This window comes from Coprinopsis cinerea, assembly GCF_000182895.1.
Source record: "Coprinopsis cinerea okayama7#130 chromosome 7 map unlocalized cont3.7, whole genome shotgun sequence".
Lineage (NCBI taxonomy): Eukaryota > Fungi > Basidiomycota > Agaricomycetes > Agaricales > Psathyrellaceae > Coprinopsis > Coprinopsis cinerea.
Window position 1 is genome coordinate 1,129,127 of NW_003307538.1, and position 24,411 is coordinate 1,153,537.

At 52.1% G+C, this 24,411-nt stretch overlaps 8 protein-coding genes across 8 annotated transcripts; 4 read left to right on the forward strand and 4 right to left on the reverse strand.

The window, feature by feature from the left end:
- Positions 1-809: 809 nt before the first annotated feature.
- CC1G_00816 (hypothetical protein) lies at positions 810-2,004 on the reverse strand (the record flags this gene model as incomplete). Its single annotated transcript, XM_001831217.2, has 3 exons — positions 1,586-2,004; positions 1,061-1,521; positions 810-972 (listed from the first exon to the last, which is right to left on the reverse strand). Exons 1-3 carry the CDS (start codon positions 1,787-1,789, stop codon positions 810-812), a joined length of 828 nt encoding a protein of 275 aa, XP_001831269.2. The 5' UTR covers positions 1,790-2,004.
- A 2,221-nt stretch (positions 2,005-4,225) lies between these two features.
- CC1G_00817 (hypothetical protein) lies at positions 4,226-7,452 on the reverse strand (the record flags this gene model as incomplete). The annotated part of the gene is made up of 4 exons (XM_001831218.2): positions 4,226-6,689; positions 6,744-6,853; positions 6,911-7,040; positions 7,109-7,452. 4 exons carry the CDS (start codon positions 7,450-7,452, stop codon positions 4,340-4,342), a joined length of 2,934 nt encoding a protein of 977 aa, XP_001831270.2. The 3' UTR covers positions 4,226-4,339.
- A 370-nt stretch (positions 7,453-7,822) lies between these two features.
- CC1G_00818 (hypothetical protein) lies at positions 7,823-10,800 on the forward strand (the record flags this gene model as incomplete). Its single annotated transcript, XM_001831219.2, has 3 exons — positions 7,823-8,928; positions 8,980-9,442; positions 9,508-10,800. The coding sequence occupies 3 exons, from the start codon at positions 7,823-7,825 to the stop codon at positions 10,798-10,800; spliced, it is 2,862 nt and encodes a 953-aa protein (XP_001831271.2).
- Positions 10,801-10,996: 196 nt separating this feature from the next.
- CC1G_00819 (hypothetical protein) lies at positions 10,997-12,112 on the forward strand. The gene is made up of 2 exons (XM_001831220.2): positions 10,997-11,214; positions 11,418-12,112. The coding sequence occupies exons 1-2, from the start codon at positions 11,059-11,061 to the stop codon at positions 12,015-12,017; spliced, it is 756 nt and encodes a 251-aa protein (XP_001831272.2). The 5' UTR covers positions 10,997-11,058; the 3' UTR covers positions 12,018-12,112.
- Positions 12,113-14,042: 1,930 nt separating this feature from the next.
- Positions 14,043-17,016, reverse strand: CC1G_00820 (mitochondrial chaperone bcs1; the record flags this gene model as incomplete). The annotated part of the gene is made up of 8 exons (XM_001831221.2): positions 14,043-14,301; positions 14,946-15,657; positions 15,715-15,853; positions 15,911-16,076; positions 16,136-16,243; positions 16,302-16,545; positions 16,607-16,645; positions 16,701-17,016. The coding sequence occupies 8 exons, from the start codon at positions 17,014-17,016 to the stop codon at positions 14,043-14,045; spliced, it is 1,983 nt and encodes a 660-aa protein (XP_001831273.2).
- A 956-nt stretch (positions 17,017-17,972) lies between these two features.
- Positions 17,973-19,127, forward strand: CC1G_00821 (pantothenate synthetase; the record flags this gene model as incomplete). The annotated part of the gene is made up of 3 exons (XM_001831222.2): positions 17,973-18,120; positions 18,170-18,519; positions 18,573-19,127. The coding sequence occupies 3 exons, from the start codon at positions 17,973-17,975 to the stop codon at positions 19,074-19,076; spliced, it is 1,002 nt and encodes a 333-aa protein (XP_001831274.2). The 3' UTR covers positions 19,077-19,127.
- A 67-nt stretch (positions 19,128-19,194) lies between these two features.
- Positions 19,195-22,125, reverse strand: CC1G_14820 (guanine nucleotide exchange factor Vps9; the record flags this gene model as incomplete). The annotated part of the gene is made up of 8 exons (XM_002910795.1): positions 19,195-20,191; positions 20,256-20,329; positions 20,385-20,451; positions 20,512-20,695; positions 20,757-20,932; positions 20,985-21,097; positions 21,155-21,227; positions 21,284-22,125. The coding sequence occupies 8 exons, from the start codon at positions 22,123-22,125 to the stop codon at positions 19,195-19,197; spliced, it is 2,526 nt and encodes an 841-aa protein (XP_002910841.1).
- Positions 22,126-22,342: 217 nt separating this feature from the next.
- Positions 22,343-24,011, forward strand: CC1G_00824 (hypothetical protein; the record flags this gene model as incomplete). Its single annotated transcript, XM_001831225.2, has 5 exons — positions 22,343-22,681; positions 22,742-23,573; positions 23,626-23,798; positions 23,902-23,953; positions 24,003-24,011. Exons 1-5 carry the CDS (start codon positions 22,452-22,454, stop codon positions 24,009-24,011), a joined length of 1,296 nt encoding a protein of 431 aa, XP_001831277.2. The 5' UTR covers positions 22,343-22,451.
- Between the last annotated feature and the right edge of the window lie 400 nt (positions 24,012-24,411).

The following is a 24,411-nucleotide window of genomic DNA, read 5'->3' on the forward strand; positions in this document are numbered from 1 at the left end:
ACGGTTATCCTACCGTCTGTGTGACCGATCGCTATCATTCCCTCTTCCTCATCCAGACCCACCTTGCTCCAGTCATCCCCGTCGTTGTAAAGGATAATGGAACTGGGCCCCGTGATGCTCGTCTGGTCTGCCACGTCTACTCCCTCGTCCAGCTCTTCGTGGACGTCAGACAGCGGGGTGAATTTGGATGCGAGGCGCTGACCGCGATCTACTTGGTCGACCGTCAGATTTTCGGTGTGAGTATCGATCCAGAGTGCTGTTCCATATGGTCCCAAGGCCAAATCGGAGAGCGAGAATAGTCGAACGGGTGCTCCGATGATCTGCTGGACGACTGGTGGCAAACGGTACGGTGAATTGACAGCTGTGATTTCTTCCAAAGGCCGGAACGACAGGTCGACGTGAATGACCATTTGATGGAGTAGGTTAACGGGCTTGAGTGGAGATTAACTCGCTAATTCTATCAGAAAGACCACATTCGAGGCGTACCCAGGGGAAAGTGCTTCCGAACCGTATTAGCACCCCGATAGAAGTCCGTTCGCTGTAGTTGTTATTGGAGTGGGCTCGGGATGGGTGGAGTTTGGTCACTGAAAGGCTGTCGAGTTTCCACGGCCATCGGTGTTGGACTACAGGCTCGACGACTCCAGACTCTTGAATTTTCGCTGCCGGTATGGGATACAGCTCTATAGTCATGGAACGGAAGACGACCATGCAGTTCGATTCCATTATTGCTTCCAATACCCGTTGGTGCTAGGATCAGAATCAGCACTAGGCTATGTCCGCTAGGTCGGCATGCCCTACCTGTCCTGCCTCTAAATTTCTAAGCTGCAGGGCGACTTGCGGCCTTTCCAGGTCCCACCAATAAAGCCGTTCATGGTCATCGCTGGATAGTATCTTGGTTCCCGAAAACAAATGAACTCTTGGAGTGGGGATCGGTAGCGATGTAGTGACAGTAAAACTGAATCGTCCTTGGGACTGTGGAGTGATGGAGTAGACAGAGACGCTTTTGAAAAAAGTGGGTAAGCTCAAGGATATAAACCCCCTTACGACGTGTTAAGCTTACCTGGACATCGCATGTATCGCCACAACGCCGCTGGCATCGTGGACCTCATTGACAGCCATGCTGTTGAGATTATGAATTTCCTGTGTCGCAATGGAAATCGGTGGATATTGCGCGAGGTCCCAGAGCTGGAGCCAGAAGCGACGGTGGCCAGGGTCTACCTTCGCCGACAAGGACAGCAACCATTTGCGATCTGGGATTTTGAGAAAGTGGAGTCGTATAACCCTAGAGGAATTTGGGGCTTGCAGGTGTGAGGTCCTCTTCGGCACTGGCGACGGGGAAGTCCACTTTCGACGGAGTTCTTGTGCGTTGATGACAAGGAGCTCGAGCTCTTCACTGGTGCCATTTTCCAGGGAGAGGCCACGGAGACCTGGGACTGGTACGTTATTGTCGAGAATCTGCGTCTGCAACAGCCTCTGCCACAAGCTCTTCTGCTTGGTAAGGCGATGGCATTTGCGACATGTCTATCGAATTATCGTAAGTAAGCCCGGACGACACGGCGTCAAGATAAAAATGAACTAAACGGACCAGTCGCATTTGTCGGATCTCCTTCCAGTGGAGGTGCAGGAAAATAACGAGAAAGACATCATCAGGGAGCTCGATAGGCATCATCAACAGCAGGTAGTCTCGGATAGCCGTAAACCGAAAATCCCGAGAGAGCACGTCGGAAGTCGTCGCCAGACAGGAATGAAGGGTAGAGTTTAGCAGTAGTGGGACCTTTACCGGCACCATATTATATATACACCACGACGGGATTGCGAAGTGGATTTTGGCTCTGTGATATAATCACACTGAGGGCACAACGAATCCCTGGCAATCAAAAGATACGACGCGGTGGCCGTAGCGAGATCCCGCAGTGGTCATCGAACAAGGTAACGAAGCTCTTCGCCACGCCTCTTCGATTCAGAGAATCGCTGCCTGACCCCCGCATGACCTCCCTTCACGCCAGTGACTGACTACATGCTGGCCTGGCTTCGACGGTGAGCGATAAATGGTTCCTTTCCCAGAGCAGGGCGAATGTCCCTTTTACAAAACGCGTGATGACAGCGCGTTGGGGAGCATTAGTCGTTTCATATACGAAAGGAACGGAGAGTCAGAATACCGGTCCGTTCCACTTTGTCGATGAAATCGCACTTTTCCGTGGTCCGTGTCGCCAAGCGGGTGTATATTTCGAATTGATTTGTTGGCCGAATGTTGAGATGGTCCTGGAAGCGGTTGTCCCGCTTTCCCAAAGGAGGAATCAGCGTGACAAATGGGGGTCGGTCGCGATTTATCTAATCTTCATCAGGTCCAAGGCCACGCTCAAGCGAGCTCGGTTTGGGCTCCTCAGGGGCGCAGGATGAAAAAGTGAGGTCTGGCATTCGTCATTGACACACCAAATAAGAGTCGTAAAAAGCCGCCGTTTCACTTTTGCGAGTGTGGCGAACCCTTTATTTCCACAGGAACCCGAATCAGTGTCAAATGAATTCCGTCTGCGCATCTAGACACTCGATCACCGAGTCGGCGGAATGCGTCGTGGAAGCACAGAACTTGCACAGAACGCACCTACCCGCAGAAAGCCGTTAAAAGAAGATACGACATTCCGTGAATATGTTGAGTCTAATAACGGAACATAGTGACACTGACACCGAGGTGGCCAAAATGTAACAAAATGTCTCATGCCGATAGTACTTCCAACGAAGTCATGGACGTGTTATCGACACCGATGTCGGCACCTACAAAACCAGAGAACTCGACTTATTGCTTGTGACCTCCAACGAGAAGATTTTCTGTCCTTCCAACCACGATCAAATCGCAGGTTTAAAAGTAGAAGGTCCTCCGAGTTCGAAGTGCGTGGATGATATAAGGCCAGTTAAGCGACGGCGGACTCCACGCCTTTCTGATTCCATTGAAATGCTGGTAGACGAATGGGGTCAGAGGACGATGCATAGGTAAGTTGGGCGCTCTTCCGCTAGCGTCGGGTCGGGATTTTCGCTAGATATGTACACAAGAACTAGATGGTGTTGTCTTGTTATCGTCGACCGTTGCTTCGCATTTTCGCAGGGGCGCTGAAAGATGGGTCAAGGGGGAAGCAGGCACGCGGCTGGTACTTTCTGCTACATGGCCACTACTAAGCAGCCCTCCTCAGACATGACACGGGGCTGGAGAATGATTGCTGCAACCCGGGGAATTTCCTGGTTCGCTTGTGCGATCCGAAATCCGAAGAACATATCCCCAGCGTTTCAGTTGTCCAACCATTCAATATGGCGTCGCATTGCTGGAGTTAAATATATAGCGACGCCTAGAAGGAAAGAGGTCAGAAGGATCGTCAAGATCAAGAATTGGTCCCGTGACACACACTTGGTTAAGCAGCTATCTTTGAATTGAATCACCAGCTGCAGGACTGGCAACCTCGAAGCGAGGGCTTCGTATTGTAAATGAGCGCGGTAATGAGCATGCGTTGCGGTGCCATGACGAAAAGTTTATATTGCCAATGAGGTTCGAGGGTGCCGAGCGTGCACCTGCTGGAAAAGGCTGGGCAGAAGCTGTCCGAGGTTAGTCCTGTGAACCATGACCATACGCCGCCGACCCCAGGAAGTGGTATAGTTCTTCACGGCATAGGGTTCCATATGGACAGACGCCTACTACGATCGCTGGGAGGAACAACGACTGAAAGGTTCGAGAGTCTCCTTCATCAAGGAGATAAACAAGACATCTTCAATTGATCGAACGTGTTCGATGAATACGCTGCTAGATGACTGCACCCTCTCAAGTCTTATACAAGCCGGGCAACCGATATGAATTCCAACTGCGCGAACAAAGCGTCAATGAAGCTCTGGAACCGAACACCGCGAAGAAAAGCGCAGCCTTACTTGCATTGGTGGAGGGTCTTAATCCGAGTGCACCCTGTGATCCTTGGATTCGCCAGATGAAGTGGAGGCAGATGACCACAATACATGGCGGGATCAGAAATGGGCAGGACGCCGAGATATCACCTCTACGATCATCTCGGTGAGGGCAAGAAGGTCGATGAAGATGCAGATCGTGCTGAAGGCTTGCACGATTGGTGCGGGATGTCATCTATAGAGCTGATAAGATATGGTATCAGGAGAGAAAATACTGCAGAACGGGGAAACGTGTCAGTGACAAGAGGGCAGCCTGAAGAGGTGGTGCGCTCACCATTGAGTTGACTCTCAAAGAAAGCGTTTCGCGAGTCAACGGCACGACGCAGAACAAGTGAAGGACAAGTAAAGAACGACAAACGAAGATTCGACCAAAGAAAACAGAGAGTCCATCCATCCACTACAACCCCTCAATAACCTTCCTCACATCTTCCGCCTTCTTCCTGAACGCTACCAATTCCCTCTCCCCATCTCTCTTAAACTTGTCATACTCCATCTCCATCTGATACCTCACCCATTCCTCCACAGTCATGTCTAACTCGGCGGGCGTAAGTGAAGGCAGAGGGATAAATGGTAACTTCGACAGCGGTGGGAAGAATGGGGGTTGTTCCGGCTCTTGCGGAGCGGGAGGCTGTTGACTACTCGAAGGTTGATCGGCAGAGGACGTTGGAGGAGGGACGGCATAGGACGAAGATGATGTCTGGGCAAGAGGTATCGAACTGAAGGCGGGGGCCTTGGTGCGGACTGGAGTTCTAGGAGGCTCAGCGGCCGATTCGTGCATTGTCACATCGGCGTCCAAACCGGCCTCGGGCTCGTTTTGCTCAGGCTCGTCATCCAGGTTCATCGCGTCGTCCTCGACCTCAGGCGGAGCTTCCTCCACCCTAACCTTCGGCACGAGCTTTACCGTCATCTCAACGGCGGCTTCCTTCACTTTGGGCACTGTAGGCCTCTTCTTCGTCGGTGCTGGCTTTGGGGGTGGTTTCTCCTCCTCTTGCTCGCTCTCCACGGCGTCCTGATCGAGTTCATCTTCATCATCGGATGAAACGTCCACGACCTTCATCTGCTTCTGTGGTTTGACTGATCTGTGCGAGGCCGGTTTGGCGCTCGTAGTTTCGGTCGTGGCCTTGGCGCTGGGAGCAGGCTCGGTTGCCTTCGTCGTCCGCTTGGGTATGAACAAGGGGGTCATCTCCACGTCGCCGTCACCGTCGGCGCTCATCATGACAGGCACGCTCTTTGAGGGAGGTTTAGCTCTTGTTGCGCTTTCTGGCTTTACAGACGCCCTGGAGGGAGGTTTTGCCTTCGCAGCTGGAGCAGTAAACGAAGGTTGTGGGATTACAGGTCCAAATTCATCTTCTTCCTCCTCTTCCTCAACGTCGGGCAGCTCACTCTCTTGAGCACTCTCCTCTTCGGTCTCCTCCTTCGCGCGACGGGAGGACGTAGCTCTGCCTTTCCCTTTCGCCTTGGTGATCGCCTTAGCGGATGAGGCCCGAGTAGACTTCCTGAGGATGGCGGGCTCTTCGTCGTCTTCTGCCTGGGCTGCTTCCGGTACATCTTCTGCCTCGGATTCGACGACTTTCTTCGACGACCTGGACTTTGTAGATGATTTCGACGTAGGGGCTTTGGCCTTGGATTTGGCTGCTGGTTTCTTAACCGTCCGCTGCACATCGACCTCTTCCGCGTCCTCATCTTCTTCTCGCCCAGTCTCATTCTCCTCCTCTGTCTCCGCTTTGGCCTTCCGACTGCGAGTTGTAGAACTTGGTTTAGCCTTCGCTTTGGATTTGGATGCAGGTTTAATAGGCTTTCTTTCCGTCTCGGGTGCTGTCGTCCATGCCTCATCCAATTCCATGTCGGAGCCATCATTTGCACTTTCGTCCTGGACGGGTTCATGGATGGGTTTCTTGGACGCGGCCCTCGTCTTGGTCTTCCTGACCATCTTGGGGGGTTCAGGTTCCTCGACGACTTCAGCCTCAGACTGCGATTCCTGGACACTCCGTGCAACCGATTTCGAACGGGACTTGGCTTTCTTCGTGGTAGTCGAAGGAGGCTTGCTCCTACTGGCCGTTCTCGAGCTCTTCTTTACCGTCGCCGGTGGTTCCTCGTCCTCGGTGGGCAAGTCGGCCTCACTCTCTGAAGGAGCGACGGACTTGCTCCGGCTTCTGGTCCCCGCAGTAGACTTCTTTGCTCTTGAAGATTTCGCTGGTGTTTTCGCCGTCGATTTTTTGGGTTTGGCCTCCTCGACAACATCCTCCGGCTCTTCAACATCCTCGTCCTCATCTTCCTCCACCACGTCCTTCAACGCATTCCGAGTGCTACTCCGACTGGCACTTCTCGCTGCAGGCGTTTTCGCGCCCGCCGCACTTGATTTACGTGTGGAAGAGGCCCCAGAGGCAGAGCGTGAAGACGATCTGGCGGGGGTCTTCGCTGTAGAGGGTACTGCAGATTTCCGTGTGGAAGCGCGCGTCGACTTGGTTGACTTTGTTGATCTGCCTGATTCCGACGCGTCTCCTGCATCGTCATCGCCACTATCCCCACCGTCGTGAGCTTTAGTGGGCATGAACGTATCCTGATGCTGAGGTTGTTGGGCACGCGAAGAAGGACGAGTTGTGCGGGAGGGTGGTTTGGATCGACTCTTCGACGCTGGAACTGCATTACTGGAAGATGAAGAAGTGGAGGAAGGCGGAGCGGTCGATGATGAAGCGAAGAATGGACAGGGGTAGCCTGATTTTTCTTTCCGTTTTCTATGCTCTTCTCTGTAGAGATATCTTAGTTTTGGCCCCTAAGTCGACAGTTGTTTATGAACGCACAATGGATCGTCTTCTTTATCCCATCCGCTAAGGGAGGTTTCACAATACAAACATGTTGCCAGGTCGTCATCTTCGCCTTGAGGCGTAAATACGAATCCAGCCTTGGCCATCTACAGCGTGTCAACGAACTCTATCGTCGACGAGTGTGAATCCCGATCTGGGCGTACCTTCTTCGAGTTTGCGTTATGACCCTTAGTTTTGTCGTGTACCCAACCCTTCCCAACCTGAAATGTTTCGAGCCGTGCCTTCTCCATAGCTTTGCTTGAAGGAAGACGCGATTTATCTGGGAACACGAACCTGTAACCCATAAATCGGCGTGGTCAACACAAGCTGCACATCGTCCGAGCAACGGATGGACAGCGCACCTGCCGTGACGATCAACATCCTCCCTCAGCCCACACCTCAAAAGAGCCCAGCAACACCTCGTCTTGCATTTGTCGAAATGGATTTGAAAAGGATCATCTTCTTCTTCCCAACCGCTCAGCTCCTTCTCGCAGACGAAGCAAGTGACGTTGTCGACATCGTCCGGTGAAGGACTGTAGTAGAACCCGGCTTCTGCAAGCGCAGCCGGTGTGGCTTTAAAGGACCTTGAAGAACTCGAATTTGACGACGTTGGGTGTGGCCATTTGAGGGTGGTCGTACCCCCCGAGCTCTTTTTGACGCGTTTGGATTTGGAGAACGAGTCGATACGCGCTTGAAGGCACTCCATCGGGGGCGTTCGATACGACTTGACGTTGTTGTCCTGTTTATCTTGAAGCAGCGCTACAGAAACGAGCTCGACGTTGCCGGGTACGACGAAGAGGAACGATGGAAATATACCAAGCACAGCCAAAAATGGAGGCGTTGACGGTTGAACGGGCGGAGTCAAGCAAAAGGGTTACGCGCCGCGCCGCCCGATGCCCGCTCCGTTCTCGGCTTGTCACGCGCCGCCCTTTTCGCGTCTGGTCACGCTCTCCCATATTTCCTTTTCGGGAAATGGTCACCAGGACCATCATTGGTCCCTTGGACGGTGACATTTATCTTTTTGTCTGCTTCAGCCATCGTCTCGCCTCTAGGAACGCCCTCTGTGTCTCGTCGCAATGCCTATCAATGTGACAAGGACGTATGGTAAGCGCTCGGGCTCTAAAACGAGCACGGCAGCCTTGAAGCGCAAATCGACCAGCGAAATACCCCAGAATGTCGAAGAGAAGCCGTTACCAGGGTCTTCGAATACCAGCACCCCACAGTCTAATGTCCACGCCGAGAAAAAGAGGAAACTGGACAATGATGTCGCCGTGTCGATAATGACTAAACGCGACGACGAGTTGTCCAGTGTTGTTTCTGCAAGCAACTCCAGACCTGCAACTCCAACCAAACTCTCCAAACGGATGCTCGGTCGTTCTAAAACAGAGACATCTGTGACCAGTACAACCGAATCTCCATCTCTCGATACCCGGCGGACACCTTCTCTCCCAATTTTACCCAGTGAAGCCTCTCCCTCATCACTTCACACCCCGTCCAAGTCCTCAACCGCCGTCTCCGCGTCCCCTCTCCGCCAAACACCCTCCTTCACAAAGTTCTCTACAGTCCTGGCAACGACATCTGGGACAGCCACGATATCCGCCTCACTAAACGGCACTTCCACCACCACGATCTCAAGGTCGCGTTCCACCGTGACCAGAACCTATGCAGGGTCCAGTCGTTCCTTCCTGATGCCACTCTCTTCATTCTCGGGCAACCCGCTAGATCCAAACGCTCCCGCCCCGCAAGCTGACGACTACGAAGATGAATTCTCTCGCGAGTCTTACTCTACGTTACGCCAAAAATACGGCGTGGACGATACATCCGAAGACGAGTTTTGGAATGGCGACGCCGTACCCTCCACTTCAGCCAACCCCCGATCTAATTCAGGGACGCCTGTCTCGACACCTTCCAAAGCTAATAGAGCCAGAGGGAAAGCACGATCTGGCTCGACATCCCCTTCCAAGTCTCGGTCCAAGAAGGATGGCACGCCGTCGAAGAGCCAGCTACCTGCTCCCCCACCCCTCCCAAGTAACATGATGAACCCGCTCAAGAGCATAACAGAGCTCAGAAATAAGGGCGAGACTAGGCGATTCCTAGACGAAGTGGCCTACCTCTTAGACGGAATGGCCGTCCCATCTGCCAGCTCAAAATCCCCAGCCAACATTGGCCTGGTACGAGCAAGGTTTGTGTGATTCGCTACATAGAAAGTCTTTGTACTGAATCATGATCCTAGTGCACTAGAACTCATCACTAAGCTCTTCACCTCTGCCGACTTTAGTCGCAAGGCCAAAGCAGCTGACATCTACGGCAAAGTGTACGGCCTCTTCCTAAACGCAGGCGCCGGAATAGGGTTGGATAAATTGCTGGACGCCCTCCTCCTGACCTTCCTCGTCCTAGTCTCGCGAGACCCCTCCTCGCTGAAGGAATTGGGCGAATTATACCCTCCTTCATCTTCACCGGAAGCTGTTCGCCTAGACGCTAAAGGAAAGAACAGGTCCTCCTCCACGGTTATCTCCGTATCCTCTCGATCTCTGGTCGATATCCTGTTTCATCTTTTTCAGCTCCACTGTCCCCCAGAACCAGATGATGAGGATGGTCTCGGCATTCCGACAGACCCGCTGGTCCTAATCTCAGACCCCACCCACTCTGATGCTTACTTCAAACGAGCAGGCATTGGGAAGAAAGAAAAAGGACAGGTCAGTGCTATACTACTCCTTTTTCCCGCAGCGACTCATAGGAATCCCCTCTTGCTTCCACTTAGCTGTCATCTCTCTACTCCATCCTCACTTCCCAACCCACCTTCTCCTTGCCGACGAAGAATGAAGAGCGGAAAACCCTCTCCACGCCGATGATTGCCGTCGCATTGTTGCATGTTCTCCCAACTTCGCTTCTACCTAACGACAGGTGGAGAGTGAACATTCTTGTCAAGTCCCTGAATGGAGTTACGCGAGCGGTTCTAGAGTCTGCAGGGTCCCCTAAACCCAAGGACAAACTAGGGGTCGGAGAGGTTGGCCTGGACTGGCTAACTCTCCATGCCCATCTACGACTTCTTGATCTGTATCTCTTGGGCCAGTGGAGTCTTGTTCGTAAGGATGGTGACGGAGAGGGGACGGAGGGTAGTGAAGATGATGATAATATCTGGAAGCGGATGGTTGAGAGATTGGTGAAGCTGGGAAGAGTTGCGGTGTCTAGGAGGCGTGCTGATGAAGATGAGGTTGACGAAGCGGGTAACTTGGTCGATCAGTGTCTAGAAGCGCTTCTTCGGGTCCTTGTCACACTTACACATGGGGAGAGCAAGTGGGGGACATGTGTCGCATCTAGCGAGGGGAAGGGCGACCCGACTCTTTCATGGTTGACGCTTTTGGTGGAGGAATCCGGGAACAGGATCAAGTCGATTGAAGGAGCACAGACACGACCGAGTGGAGGTGGGACACGGCGTAAAAGGAAGCTGTACGAGATGGAGGAAGAGACGGGGACAGAAGCGGCTGAAAGCGATTCGGAGAGTGAAGAGGATACATTCCAGCAACAACGTCGACGAGAGGCAGTCGAACGGCGCACTCGTGCTTTGGATCGACTTTGCCTGTCTTTGGCACTCTTGACGAACCTCGTCCAAGAGGTCGATGATGTTTCAGATCTTCTGAGAGATGGGGGGATGTTGGTGGCCTTGGTTGGGGTATACAAGCAGCAAAGCGACCTTTCCGAGGAGCTAAGCGCTATGCAGAGTTCAGAAGGCGAGGAAGAAGCGATAGTTCAAGAACGCGAGCAAGCACAAGTCGATGCATCCTTCCTTCGAGGCCACCTTGCGGTTTTGTTCGCGCTTCTAATGAAGAACGAGGAGAACAAGGAGACTCTGTTGCCTCTTTTACCTTCTCGTGGGGAGAGCACAAAGGCGAAGCTGAATCGATTGGTGGATCATGCCAAGCGATTCGTTTCGTTCTTCGATGTTGTGCAGCAGACGAATCAGGACCAAGAAGGGCTTAGCCAGGAGGAGCAGAATGAGAAGAAGGTTGCGATGGAGGCTGTGGGTTTCCTGGAAAGTCTTCGGGATAGTTAATTGTAGCGTAATGCACTGATAATGATAATCGCTGAGTGGCAGAGTTGGGATAGATGTGGTGAATGAGGAATGTGACGTCATTTATTGGGCGGGACAAAATAATTGAAAACGGATGGTAACAATTGGGTGTCCGCATGACCTTTGAGGTAAAGTGGCAGTTGTTTTTGGTCCGTTTACTGTAAACGTGGTGGGCAGTCTTTCCTCCTTGAAACTTATCGACGCTATCGCTGCCATCGACGACTCCATCGGCCACACGACATGTCTGCATCCCCCAACGACGATCCGATAGCTTCTGGGCAGAGCGGTGAAGGTACGTCGTCGACAAAGGCGAACGACGAGCAAGCGCAACAGCAGCAACCACAGGCAGAAGAGGAGGGGCCTAAGACGTACCATGTGCTCGTAACCGGTTTCGGTGTAAGTGCTCTCTCACCTCCTTGTTGCTTGAACCCCGAAAACCGAACCCAACCGCAATTCTCTCTGCTCCATCTCAAAAAATCGATGCTGCCTCGTCTCGAACCCGTCACGCATCGACCCTCGTTCTCTCTCTCTGCCGCCCGATTTATATTTCTGCTCTCCTTTTTCGTTTTATCATAAAACGGAAATGATCCAACTTCAAGCCCCAGCCATTCATGAAACACAAGACCAACCCATCTTGGTTGGCAGTCAAGGCCTTGCATAACATGACGATCTCCAGCGATCAGTGGTTCGACGTCTTTGGCAACATCGTCGTCGCCACACCCGGCAGCGAGAAGAAGGGTCCAGTAGGCTCAACGAGTGCTGGGACTGCGACGCCGCCGGGAGCCGCTCCTGCTCCTGTCAGCTCTCCTATCGTTTCCCACGGGAAACGATCCTGGGAAACGGCGATGCTTCTTCGTACAATCACCTCAGAGCTTCCCCATCAGTCCCTTCTGCATCCAAATCGACCGTCAAGGCCTCAGCTGGGTCCTCAAAGCTCAAGAACCCACCCATGGCGACGGTCACAAGCCCGCCTCTTCCCCCACTGCCCGAACCAGGCCCATTCAACGTTCACATCACCGCGCTCGAAATCCCGGTCTTGTACGAAGCAGTTCTCGACATCATCCCCGGCCTCCACCTCAAACCCCCCAAGCTCCCTACCGACTCGACCTTCATCGAGCTCCCACCCGATTTCCCACCTGCCCCGGAAAGCGGATATGATTTTATCTTCCATATTGGTGTTGCTGGGAGGGGCCCGCTGAGGATGGAGATAATCGGCCACAAGTTTGGGTACAACATGAAGGATGCGAGTGGGAACTATTGTGCGATTGTACCTCCCCCTTCGACGGGCGCTAAAAACAACATCAACGCGACAAGAGGGCCTGGCGCACACCCACCTGCTGGAGTGGGTCCTGCGGGTGCGATTGTGCCTTCGGGTGTACACTATAATCTGCGGGGACCTGGTGGAGGCGGGTTTGGAAGTATGGGTATGGGGTATAACAACGAGAGGTTGGGATATAATCCGGCGGTGCACGATCCTCAACCTGCGATCCCAGGCACAGAAAACTCGGTTAGACCTGTAAGAGGCTTCGGAACGGCCTACGAAAGCTTCCCAGACGAGATGATGACGGATATCGATGTGACGCGGTTGGTCCAGGATTTGAAAGCGAGTGGAATCACTGTAAGCTTCTGCCCTTTTCCTTTCATGAGCAACGCTTTTGTTGATACGTTGTTTGCACTCTACCAGCAAATCTATACCTCGATGGATGCAGGCCACTACTTGTGCGATTTTATCTACTACTGCTCCCTGGCGGAATCTAAGCGCTCCTCTAAATTGACGATGCCATACATGAGCACCAACTCTCCTTACTTCACACCGTCGGCTCAAGGACCCTACTACCAATCATACCAAGGATACCCCGGTCAGGCTGGATATTACCAACAACAGCAGCAACAACAACAACAGCAACATTCTTCACAAGGTTCAGGGAGCACGGGCCCCAAAGCTAACCACGCGAGCTCGTCTAGTAATACGTCGAAATCCAAGCCGGCGAGGGTGTTGTTCATGCATTGTCCACCTGTGAAGGAACCGTTGAGTACGGAAGAGGTGACAGAGGCGATTAGGAGGATTGTGTTGTGGGTGTGTCGGGAGTGTGAAATTGAGGAAATTAAGGAAAAGGCGCAGACCCCAGAGGAAGGGGCGCATGGTGGTGGATATTAATAATGCGTTTTCCGAGCTGGCTTGGGTGGATGCGGGAGGCTGGCGACTAGGTGTGGAATGTATGTCTTCTACAGTCCCTTGCTACATATTGGCTCACTGTACAAACACAGGGCGGGGATATTATCGAATCTAGCGCATATGTATTACTACTTACGCTTTTTTGCGGCTTTGTTCTGTGAACGACTTGTTGCCCTACGACTTTACGTTCTTTTACTCTTTGCACTTCGAGTTGGTTTTGTTTGTATTAGAAGAATTCAGATGGCTGGGATAAAGAATAACGATAATTGACTAAAATGCTTGTTCTGCCATGATGCTGGTGCATGCATTCTGTTTACTGCTTTCGTTCCTTCTTCCTCCCGGCGAATGGTTTTCCCTCGACTCGATCGAATAGTGCGCTTTCCGGCGGCTGAGGTTGCGTTGTTACTCTGTTTACGAACTGGTGGTGTTCTTTCCTCCTTGGGTGGATGTAGTGCAAGCACAACATCCGTGGACAAGATGAGGTCGAGTGATCCGGAGGCGGCGCACCTGTTTGGTCAGACCAAACAGCCTCGTCTTCCTCGCGCCGATGAGAGATGGTATCTCTCATCTTCTCGCCATTCTCGAGAGGTCCCCATCCTCTCTACTCGTTCCTCTCTCGTTTTCGCGTCCCACCGCTCCCGCCCACCACCAGCGCCTACGCTTGGCCATCCAGCCACGGTTGCTCCGGCTCGGTGGTCATCTGGGCGTTCCGGCCAGCAAGCTGGCCCAGGCAACACCAAGGAAACCTGATTAGGTTTACTTGGCTTCACGCTTCGTCACGGCTCTCGAGAGAACGAGCCTATCTTGTTTTCTGGAGTTGGATAGGGCTCGAAGCGACGACCTGACACAGTTCTGTCGAGCACTTTCAACTTCCTGAAGCATTCCCCAATTGTCCTCAACCTCAGTTGTCCCTTCCGATACTCTCTATCGTCGTGTTCGACCTGTATTGATAAAACTCTCCGATCGTCGATGTCGAATCGCGGCACGTATCGTGTAAACCCTGCGCAAGGTGCTCTTGTCCAGCCATCACCATAAAGTATTTCTCAAATCACCTTCGGATGGCAGCAGGAGCCTGAGATCCCCGTTCTCGTAACAACTTGAGGTACCGAGGGATACACCCGAGAGGCGTGAAGAGAGTAAGAGGGACGTGGTTTTTGGTTTCGAAGAGTTCGACTATAATTGTGGAGAATGGGGTTTGGGAGATCAGGTCGTCGAAAGAGGGTCCATCTTCCTCCATAACCTGTTGCAATTGGATGTCGGAACGTGCAGTCCCAGAACCAGAGACACCATCGTTGGTACCGTCAGGACTGTCAGGAAATATCTCGTTGGCGAACTTTGTACGAGCTGCTCGCGGCGGTATCAAGTGTCCCCGGGAAACTCGACTTCTTGTGATAGGTGCTGAAGAACCAGAAATCCCATCCGCATCGCTCGCCGGTCAGAGCGAAGCAGGGCATTGGCACTCTTACTAGCAAAAGGCAGCCACTGCATCATACTCCTATGATGAGAGGACCTGGATAGGTTCATCGTCGTTAGTTACAGTGGGGATGTTCACTTGCGAGAAGAAAGGGAAGCAAGGGCACGGAATACGGTGGTCAAGTGGATATAAGGACCCCAGTGAGAGCGCACGGACCAACTGTCAAATGGATCGTCGTCGCGATCACCGTTTGCATCTCCGACATTCCTCGGCGCTTACTTTGGCGTTTCCCTGCAGCGGTTCGCCCAACTCAACTAGAAAAAAAGACATAAATTACAAATGGAGATCTTGTGGAGATCCGCCGAATGACCTCAATATTTGCTCGGAATAGTGTAGCCCGCTCGCCCAATGGAGTAGAGTCAATATTCGTTCAATCGTCGCACTTAGGAAATAATATACGATAGTAACGTATCATTAATTTTACACAGATACCGGTAAGATACCTCGGCGCCTACGGCTCCCTAGCTTTCATCTGACCCTTTCTCCGTTGAATCCTTCGCCTCTGGCTCATTGTCTTTCCTCCTCTTCTCCGACTCCTCCCGCAAAGCAGCAGCTTTCCTCTCCTTCACAACCCACTCTGGAGCATCCTTCACGGCTTCAAAAGGACGCGTCTTGTAGATCATGAGATACCCCTGTATCGATGCCATGGAGAGTTCACGTTCCGGAATGAAGCTGGCAAATTCAGTGGACAGACCCTCGACTTGCTCCAGAGAGAGCTTGGGAGCACGGCGCTTGTGAGGTGCGATGGGCAGTGGCTCTTCCGACGCTCCGGTCTTCTCATCCCCGCCAATTGGCAATGTCTTTCCGTCTACTTCTGGCGAATCAGCTTCTGACCCCTTTATCAGCCCCTCCTCCGAGATTCTCGTAGCTTCCTCATCAGGAAGATAAAAGCGTTTGTACAACTCCTTCGCCTGCAAGCGGCTTGCAAGCTTGAATTCCACATGCACATCCATCCTTCCAGGTCGCGTCAAAGCCGGGTCGAGGGTTCCATACTTATTTGTCGTGGCAAAGAGGATTCGGCCCTCCTGTGCGCCGACACCGTCCAGCGCGTTGAGGAGCCCGCTAAGGCTGACTCTTGAGGTAGGGGTAGATTTCTCGCCATCGTCAGAGCCGGAATCGGAGCCCCCATCTCGATTCAGAGTCCGGCTGAAAGCGGCGTCGATGTCTTCCATTAGAGCGATGCATCGTTCTGCCAAGAAAGATGTTGTTAGATTTGGGAGGTCAAAGAACGATAGTGGATGCATACCTGGAAGTCGAGAAATGATGTCACCCAGCGTGTTGTCGTCCATTCCGCAGCGCGAGAGGGAGATGATGTAGACATTCAAACCCAGTTCACCGGCCAAAGCGTGGATAATGCTGGTCTTGCCCGTTCCCGGAGGTCCATGCTGTTCAAAAGAATATCAAATTGACCATCCAACGCAAACGTACGTTGAAGTACTCACCAAAAGGTATCCACGCCGGAAGGGAATACCTCGTTTGATGTACCAGTTTTTGCTCAGCATGAAATCGAGAGCGTCGTCAAGGATAAGAGTCTTAACCCCGGGATCGAGGACGATGGAGTCCAAAGGTCGTTTCGGTCGGCAGGCCAGTAGCTTCCAGTAGTTGGATCTATTTTCGAAATATGTCAATCATACGGAGGATGAAACTTCGCAGAGAGGTGTACGTACAGATCAGCGGTGTAAATGCAGACATTGTTCTCCTGAGACTCTTTATACAACTTCTTTGCTTCGCGTAGCAAGTCGTTGAGAACCTTGCGGGAATCCCAAGCCATAATCCTATGGCGCAGAGTCATTCAGTCTTTGAACGAAAGAAGGATCGAAAAAACGAACGTACCGAAGGTCGAGGATTTTAGTAGCAGAGTCATAGGGGCCCTTCGCCTCGCGGATTTGCCTGGAGACATACATCCAGTATCGCCCCTTGTACCAGAGAGTGGTTGGTGTTGATATGGTTGGGATAAAATTCAGGCCGGAGGTACGATGGAGTGCATCTGTAGGGTCGTCTTCTTCTCCTTCAATGTGTGAAGCGTTCGTATCCAAACCCCAGTCATCCGTCGTAACTTCAATATGTTTTGCTGATCCTAGGACAATGGAAACAGGTCAGTGATTTCTTCTGGAGTGATTGGAAGGTAAGATACGTACTCCACTCTGGTTGTCGCGAAAGCCATACCATCATCCAGTCTAACCACGGTGCCAGTAAGCATCCACAATTCCCGGAAATCGAGCTATGTCTTACCATAGGGTTCATCATCATCTTCCAGATGAACGTTAATGAAGAAAGCGTTGGAAATCTTATACCAGTAATAAAATGCCCATCGACGTGCAGTCTCTAGGATCGTGCCAAGAAAGGCGAACTTGATGTAGTTCCTCAAAGCGGAGAACGATAGTAAAAGGGTCAAGATCGAGGTGATGCTGAAAGATGTTGGAATTGGAAGGATGGCAGGTTCTGTCGAATTCGACGGGGTGCTCAAGCTTGACTTTAACTGGCCATCTGTGACATCGTCGAGTAGACGGAAAATTTGTTGGGCGACTGAATCGAGAGAACCAGCCATGATGGCAAAGGTTGGGTGGTTTGTAAAATCGATGCCTTCTTGTGCTTCACTTCTTATACGGGGCAACTGTAGTGGCACAGATGGATTGAGTGGCTGCTTGGCCACAACAGAGACTGCATGGTCACTCCTAGTCATACCGGCAGCGACGTGGGTTCCGTTGTCTCGCCGTCGGGCCCATCTCTGAGTCAACGGCACAGAAAAAGCATATTCGAATTCGAACTTCTTTCTGCGGGCGCCAAAGCGTCCATGGAAGTTACCGAATGTACACACCACTACACAGCAATGAAGAGTTTTCAGGTTGTGGGCGGTGAGGGTGATTCTTCTGACTCACCTTGTCAAGTATGGGTGGCAAAAAGTACTTTTACCCGAATGCAAGAGGCGAAAGGATTGTTCAACTTCGGGCTTCTTTCAAGGGCAACAGAGGGCTACCTGTCACTGCCTGTGGCACTTGCACACGAATGCACGTCGAGCTCGCTCGTTCCATGGCAGCTGAATCATGGAAATAAACGAAAGCGTCGTACGAGACAAAGTGGCCATCTTAGCTACGTGTTGCTGAGCGCATGTTGTTGTCTATCATTTGCTTTGTTGGTGGATAAAGCGAAAAGCAATCGAAGCGCCCGGAGCTGCCCTGCCACCGCGTTGATCGGAGCTGGTTTCCGAAGATCTAATCTTATCAATAATCTTATCTCCCCTCAAAGTTGGACCGGCAATTCTAGAGCAGGACCTCGGTTAACTCAACTTTTCTCCTTCCCTCCGCTCACCCCGCTCACATGCCAGCTCATATCCACTGCTCACCATAGCCTGCTCTATATTTAACCTCTCTGGCTTCTTGGACTCTTTACATGATATCTATTGCTCTCCCTGCATCTCGTCGGATCTCAATTCGATTTCAACTACCAACGACTAGTCTTCAACTCGGATTTCGCTACAGCCAAACGCGCTACAACTCGACCAAGATGACAGCATATCTACCACAATCTACGATACCCATATTTACGACCGTTGCGTCGTACAGGGAATGGAGGCAGAAGGCATTCAAGGAGGGTAAATCGGTTGGGTTCGTCCCAACCATGGGGGCGCTTCATGAAGGACATCTATCACTAGGTGCGAGCCCAATCCATCAGTGCAATGAACTTAGGCTGACGATGAACAGTCCGCAGGTCACTCACAGACAACGACCTAACCGTCGTATCTATCTTTGTCAACCCAGCTCAATTCGCCCCGCACGAAGACCTGGCTACATACCCCCGCACACTACCTACCGACCTCAAACTCCTCGAAGCCACTACGACTTCGTCAGATAAAGAGATAAAAACACCCTCTGCGGTATTTGCTCCTACCGTCAAAGAAATGTACCCCTCTGGCATCGTTTTGAACGTCTCGGAACAGAAAGGGACCTTCATCGAGGTCAAAGGCTACAGTCACCAAATGGAAGGAATGACCAGACCTACATTCTTCAGGGGTGTCGCAACAGTCGTGACCAAGTTGTTCAACATCATCCAAGTACGCTCTCCTATCAACTTTAGTCTCGATTTAATCTTCTAATCGCCACCTAGCCTACACACGCCTACTTTGGCCAAAAGGACATCCAGCAAGCTTTCATCCTCAAACGTCTCGTACGAGATCTGCTGTGCCCACATCCAACACCCGAGAACCTCCACATCGTCCCAACAGCACGAGACCCAACAGACGGACTCGCTCTCTCCTCCCGCAACGCCTATCTCTCTCCTTCAGGTCGCAAAGTTGCTGATACCCTCCGCCGAGCCCTCCTCGCAGCGGAAGCCAAATGGAAGGAAGGAAATTCCACAAAACAAGAGTGCATTGATGCAGCTGTCGCTCAAATCACCCAAGCACAAGAACGAATCGCGAAAGGGGGGTTGGACGTGCAGATGAAGCTGGATTACATCGAGATGAACGACGCGGATGACTTTAGCGTCCTCCCTTCAGACGCACGGCCAGTTGATAGGCTCGTCATCCTCAGCGGCGCTCTCTACGTCGACAAGACGCGCTTGATAGACAATATTCTCCTTGGTGACACTGCTGGGCTTATAGACGCGTAGTTTGATTAACACTAATATTCTCCAGTGTTCTAATTCAATTCGGAAGGTCACGTACACATATCCTATCCCATAGTTAATAATCCAAGGACATCAACCCAGCACCGCCTCGCTTAAGCCTCTACTCCCCGCTATTCATCTCCAAAAGCGACTCGATGCTCTTCCCAAGGTCACCATCATTAGCCTCCAAGACCCAATCCACAACCTCCCTATCCGTCCCAGGGAAAATCTGCACCAACTGTGCCCTCGCCCTCTCAATCTCCTCCTCCCTACTCTTATGGCTCGCCTCAATCTGCGCCTGCACACCCGCGAAATCCAAGTTGGGCGTAGGCGTTCGCGCGATCTCGCTCGCTGCAGCATTCAAAGAGCCGCTACCACCACCCTCCGAGTGAGCGAGGTAGTTGACGCGTGGGGGGAGGAGAGGTTGCGAGGGTCCGATGGCGAGTGGCTGGTTCGTGTAAGGCACTTTAGAAGGCGTCTCGTCAGGGTTGCCATATCCCGGTGATGCACCAGGTGACGAGCCCGGATATGGCGAATATCCAGAAGGCGAATACGGCCTCTTGATACGAGGCTTATAAGGTGTCTGTATAGGAGGCGCGTAATCCCCTTGCGGTCCATACGGCGTTTGTGGTACACCAGCGGACTGCGGTGTCTGCGGGAACTGGTGGCCCTGCGGTGAAAGTGCCCATGGGGGTAAAGGTCCTCCGGATACAGGAGCAGACGAAGGCCCCTGACCGGTATACTGATACTGCTGTTGTGGGCCCCCTTGGAGTTGTTGTTGCTGCCTCTGCTCCCTCCCAAGCTCAAATGGTGCAAACGGCCCAGGGAGGTACGCCAGCTTGTTCTCTGCCCCATCCAAAGCCTCTGAGAATATCCTCCCGATCGCATTTAGAGGCTTGGATATGGTATCTCCCGTCTTCTGCAGCAGTCTCTTCGCATCATCGCCAATCGTTTGGGATTGAGAATGTGAAGGTGTAGATAGAGCGAGGGGCCGTGCCGATTCTTCTCCAGCGTGCGGTGATTGGGGTACAGCCAAAATACGAGAAGATTGGGGTGGAGAGACGATAGGAGATGTAGGTTCCGAAGGCGGGAGAGCTCTGATGGCTGTTTCGACATTGCTAGAATGAGTGGTAAGAGTAAGCTTCCGGTGAACCGACGATAAACAAAATGGCTGGGTCGTACCGCTCGAATTCTTCTCGATCAATGTTGGACAGCGAGGTGTGGTCCATCGTTTCAATGAAAGATACTGCACCCATCTACGGATGTCCCGTTGTTAACGGATGCCGTGACTGAAGGTATGGAGATACATACCAAACTCGAAAGGTAGTATCCAGCTTCGCTCTGCAATTTGGCAGGGTTCCTGAAACGATTGATAAACCTGTCGGAAAACCTTCAATACACGGGTCTTTGAAGAATAGAGATAGGGAATCAAACTCACTCAACGTTCGAAAGCAGATGTTCCGGGTTAGCTTTCAATACGACGAAGATGAGAATCGGGACGAATGTATCAGCTCCTTCTTCCATCTTCAAATGCCGGATGAGGCCGAATATCACTTTGCAGCAATTGAGAATGCAAATGAGTTTATCTCGCGGGGCTTTGTAATGGTTGATCTTCAAGAGCTCTGATTTTGGGAAAGTGAGCGCCTATTCGCAGTAGAGGCTAGACCGAGTTGATGTACGTGCCTTGCTGTGCGAACATGAGGAAACCCTTGCTCCCTTCTCCTTCAGGTACATCGAGATGCTTCTCCTCGATCCATCCAAACAACGCTATCCGCTGCGCCAGAACCTTATCCTTTTCAAGATCATCAGTCGTAATGGGTCGCGGCGGGGTGGCGCGAGCAAGTTGAGGAGTAAACGTGCTGTAAATCAGGTCAGAACATGAAACCCATGATGATCACAGGATTTACTCACAAATCGTATAACCGATTCATGACCAACTTCTCCATGCCCTCCATCGCATTGTCAAACTCGGTCTCTGAAGCATTCTTCCAAACATCACAGTTACGCATCTGTTCCCCAATGAACTATACTTCATGATCAAAAAGGTGTGCCTGAAGGGGATGAGAGATAAGAGGGCTCACAACCAAAAAGTCATTGATAATTTTGATTTGATCATTGACAGTAAAGGTTCGTTTCGCGAAATTGCTCAAGAAACTGTAGTAGAAATAAGACGAATGTTCATTGAAAGGCGACATACAACAGCGACATACGATCTGAGATACTTGGAGACAGGTTCCGCCGACCTCGACTTCATCTGGTCCAGGAACTTTTGAAAATCGAACGCGCCTTCTGCGGGTTTAGAGTCGGTTCTAGCTCCAGGTACGGGCGATGCGGTCCCGCTCCCTGCGGCACTAGGTGTCCCTGATCTAGACGCATTGTCTCGTCGAGGATCAGATCGCGATGAGGCATCTTGTTGGGCGGCAAAGGATGAAAGGGTCGCTGGGGAAGGTACTGGTTTAGCGGCATCTAGTGATTGAGGTCGCGGTCTCGCCAAGGGGATCGCAAACGTTCTAGCCAGAGCAGCAAGAGAAGGGAAAGAAGATGACGACGAGGGTGTGTCTATAGCCGTTGGACTGGCTACCATAGATGTGTTTGGTGTCTCCGGTGGGGCCTTTGATGGATCTTGTGTGGACGGTGGCGACGGTGTTCTAGGTGGGGGTGATGGTGTCCGAGGTGGTGGCGGGTGTCCTTCCGAGGACTCCCAAGCCTGCCTTGCAGCTGCCTCCTCGACGCTCGCCAAGGGATCGAATTCACTCAGGACATCCTTGGACACTGGGGTCTTCGAGATCGGCGAAGCAGGAGCTGAGTTGGACTTGAGACCGCTGAATATCGATTGTTGCAACGAGGCAGAGTCTGGTAGGGTCACAGGCCGCCCTTCACCGCGAGGCTCGTCTCGGTCCCCGCTAGACCCTTGGGCATCGCTCCAAGGGTTAGGTGACGCTGGCAAGTCGGACGTTTCGAGGGATGATGTCGGTGCTGGGGAGGTTGAAGATGGCGGTAGGGCGGCGGTCGCCGGGGGTGACGATGAGCTCGATTGTGTTGTCGACGCCATCCAACGCGATGCTCAAAGGAGAGAGATAAACTTAAAGGTGCAGCGCAGGCCAGGGCAGTTGAGCGCAGCCGTGACGAGCACGTGGAGCAGTCAGCACGCGCCTGTGAACCGGAGATCACTCGAATCCGGCGCTAAGCGTGATGAGATCAATTCGTTAATAACTCTTCGAGGGCTCACGGCAGTGCTTCTGCCATTCCAAGCGCCGTCTAATTCTTGATTCCTCTTTATGTTGTGACACACGACTTGACTATATATAACGGCGGCGACATGCTTGTTGATTTACGCTGAATACCCACACCCCTCCCACTGTCAAATCTACTTTCCCAATGCCCATCGACTCGGGGTTCCCTGCGGTTGCAAACATGAAACACTGGGCAAGAAGGGTTGTGCGCCGTAGAAGTCAACGGTTAGCTCATCTACACGCTCTTTGTCTACCAGCTGAACCCGAAGACAGCAGCCCACCCGCTTCGGTTCTCGCTCCAACCATGCCAAGCTTATTCGGACTCTACAGAATGAAACGATGGGCAATGAGGTTGTTCACCACAAATTCTCAACGGTGAGTACACATAACTGATGCCCTTTCTTCAACATCACTGATTCAAGCCTTTTCTTTCAGCATTACCGGCGTGTCCGCGAAGAGTGACGCTACGCGAGCATGTGGTCACGATCTGCCACTCGAACTGATCATCGAGATAGTTGCTCTCGCAGGGCGCACCTCACACAAGAGCTACAGGAACACGCTTCTGATATCCAAAGCCCTGACCCCACTGATGGAACGAGCATGCCTACCACATCTCCCGATCCGACTCGAATCAACCTCCAAGATCCTTTCTTTCCACAAACTGTTGGTAGCGCGCCCCGACCTTGCTCAGCGTGTAGGCCACCTCTGGATAAAAGGCGGTACCTCTCGCAAAAGACCTAAACTAGGGTACTCTGAGCCCACACCGGCCACATGGCGGCAATTCAAGGCTAGCGCGTTCGAACAACTCCACATCATCCATTCCTGCACCAACCTCGTGTCTCTGGCGTGTTCATTCCCCGTCATGTTTCTCTGTTTCCGTTTCACCCGAGATGTATTCTTCCACCACGATAAACTCAAAGAGCTTACTCTTTTTGAGAACTGGGACCTTTGGCCATGTTTCGCAGTCGATCCACCCGTCGGCGGACCGCACCTTTTCCTTCAACTAACACACCTCACCATCGTGGACTGCGTCGCACCGCAGTTCCCCGCACACTTATTCCCATCGCTGAAGTACTTTGCGGCAGAACTTTACCCGGTGTCGCGACACCACGCGTTGGCAGCTTTCAGGTCCTCGAAACGGGATTCGGAGGCACCACTGCATCAAGACCTTCGAGGACTCGCAACCAATGTCAACGTCATGCTGCATCTGGGGCACAATGCGGAGCTGGGTGTCAGGAGAATCGTTGGAGACGGAAGGGAGTGGTCCGTAAGGGCAGGAGCTTTGCACCACTTCGAGTGGTGGGCTCAACGGGCGGCAGGGGGAGAGGGGGAGTGGGCTCCCCGGTAGCGAATTGCGATATCTGCGGGCTGATTCTGATATAATCCTCCATGCGATGCCTCACGACTCTTCACGATTAACTTATTTTTCTTGGGCTGCATTGTTCATCATGCGATGGTCACCCTCGACCACTATAGACCCAGCTTCAATCAGGTAGGAATATCTGTGTATTGTTTTATCAAAGCTGTAGCTACTGAATTAGTTGAAATGTGAGATGTACTTCAAAACTGTATGATGCATTCCACACGCCAACTAGAAACATCGGCGCTCAGTCAGCATATTCAAGTTGTCAGCCCAAACTGTACGTTGTACGTTTAATTCGCATCGATTCACCCCATGAGCCTGATGCCGATACAGTGCACGTAGATCTAAACGCCGGAACTTCATTCCGTTCGTTCTTTGAGGCTCGTGTTGGCTTACCCTCTCCACTGCATATGTGTAGAGCCGATGACAGTGAATGTCGGTTCGGACAACATTTTTCAAATGTCTAAGGACGATCCGTGGACAATGGCTATATCCTCCCTGCTACACACAGATTGATTCCCAGCTTCCTTATTCCTGTCACAATTCGCAGTCCTGGAGGGATGGCATATCATATCTCCGCACATGCAGTGGCCGTGGTGACCTCGACGGAAGGAAATGATAATGGCGTCTCCTCCCCGTGATGAGTGTCACCACTGGGCCCCAGTACGGACAGCGGCTCCAAATTTGTTGGATCTTCAAGAGAGTTCTATCATCACACCCATCAGCTGTTGTAATACTATCA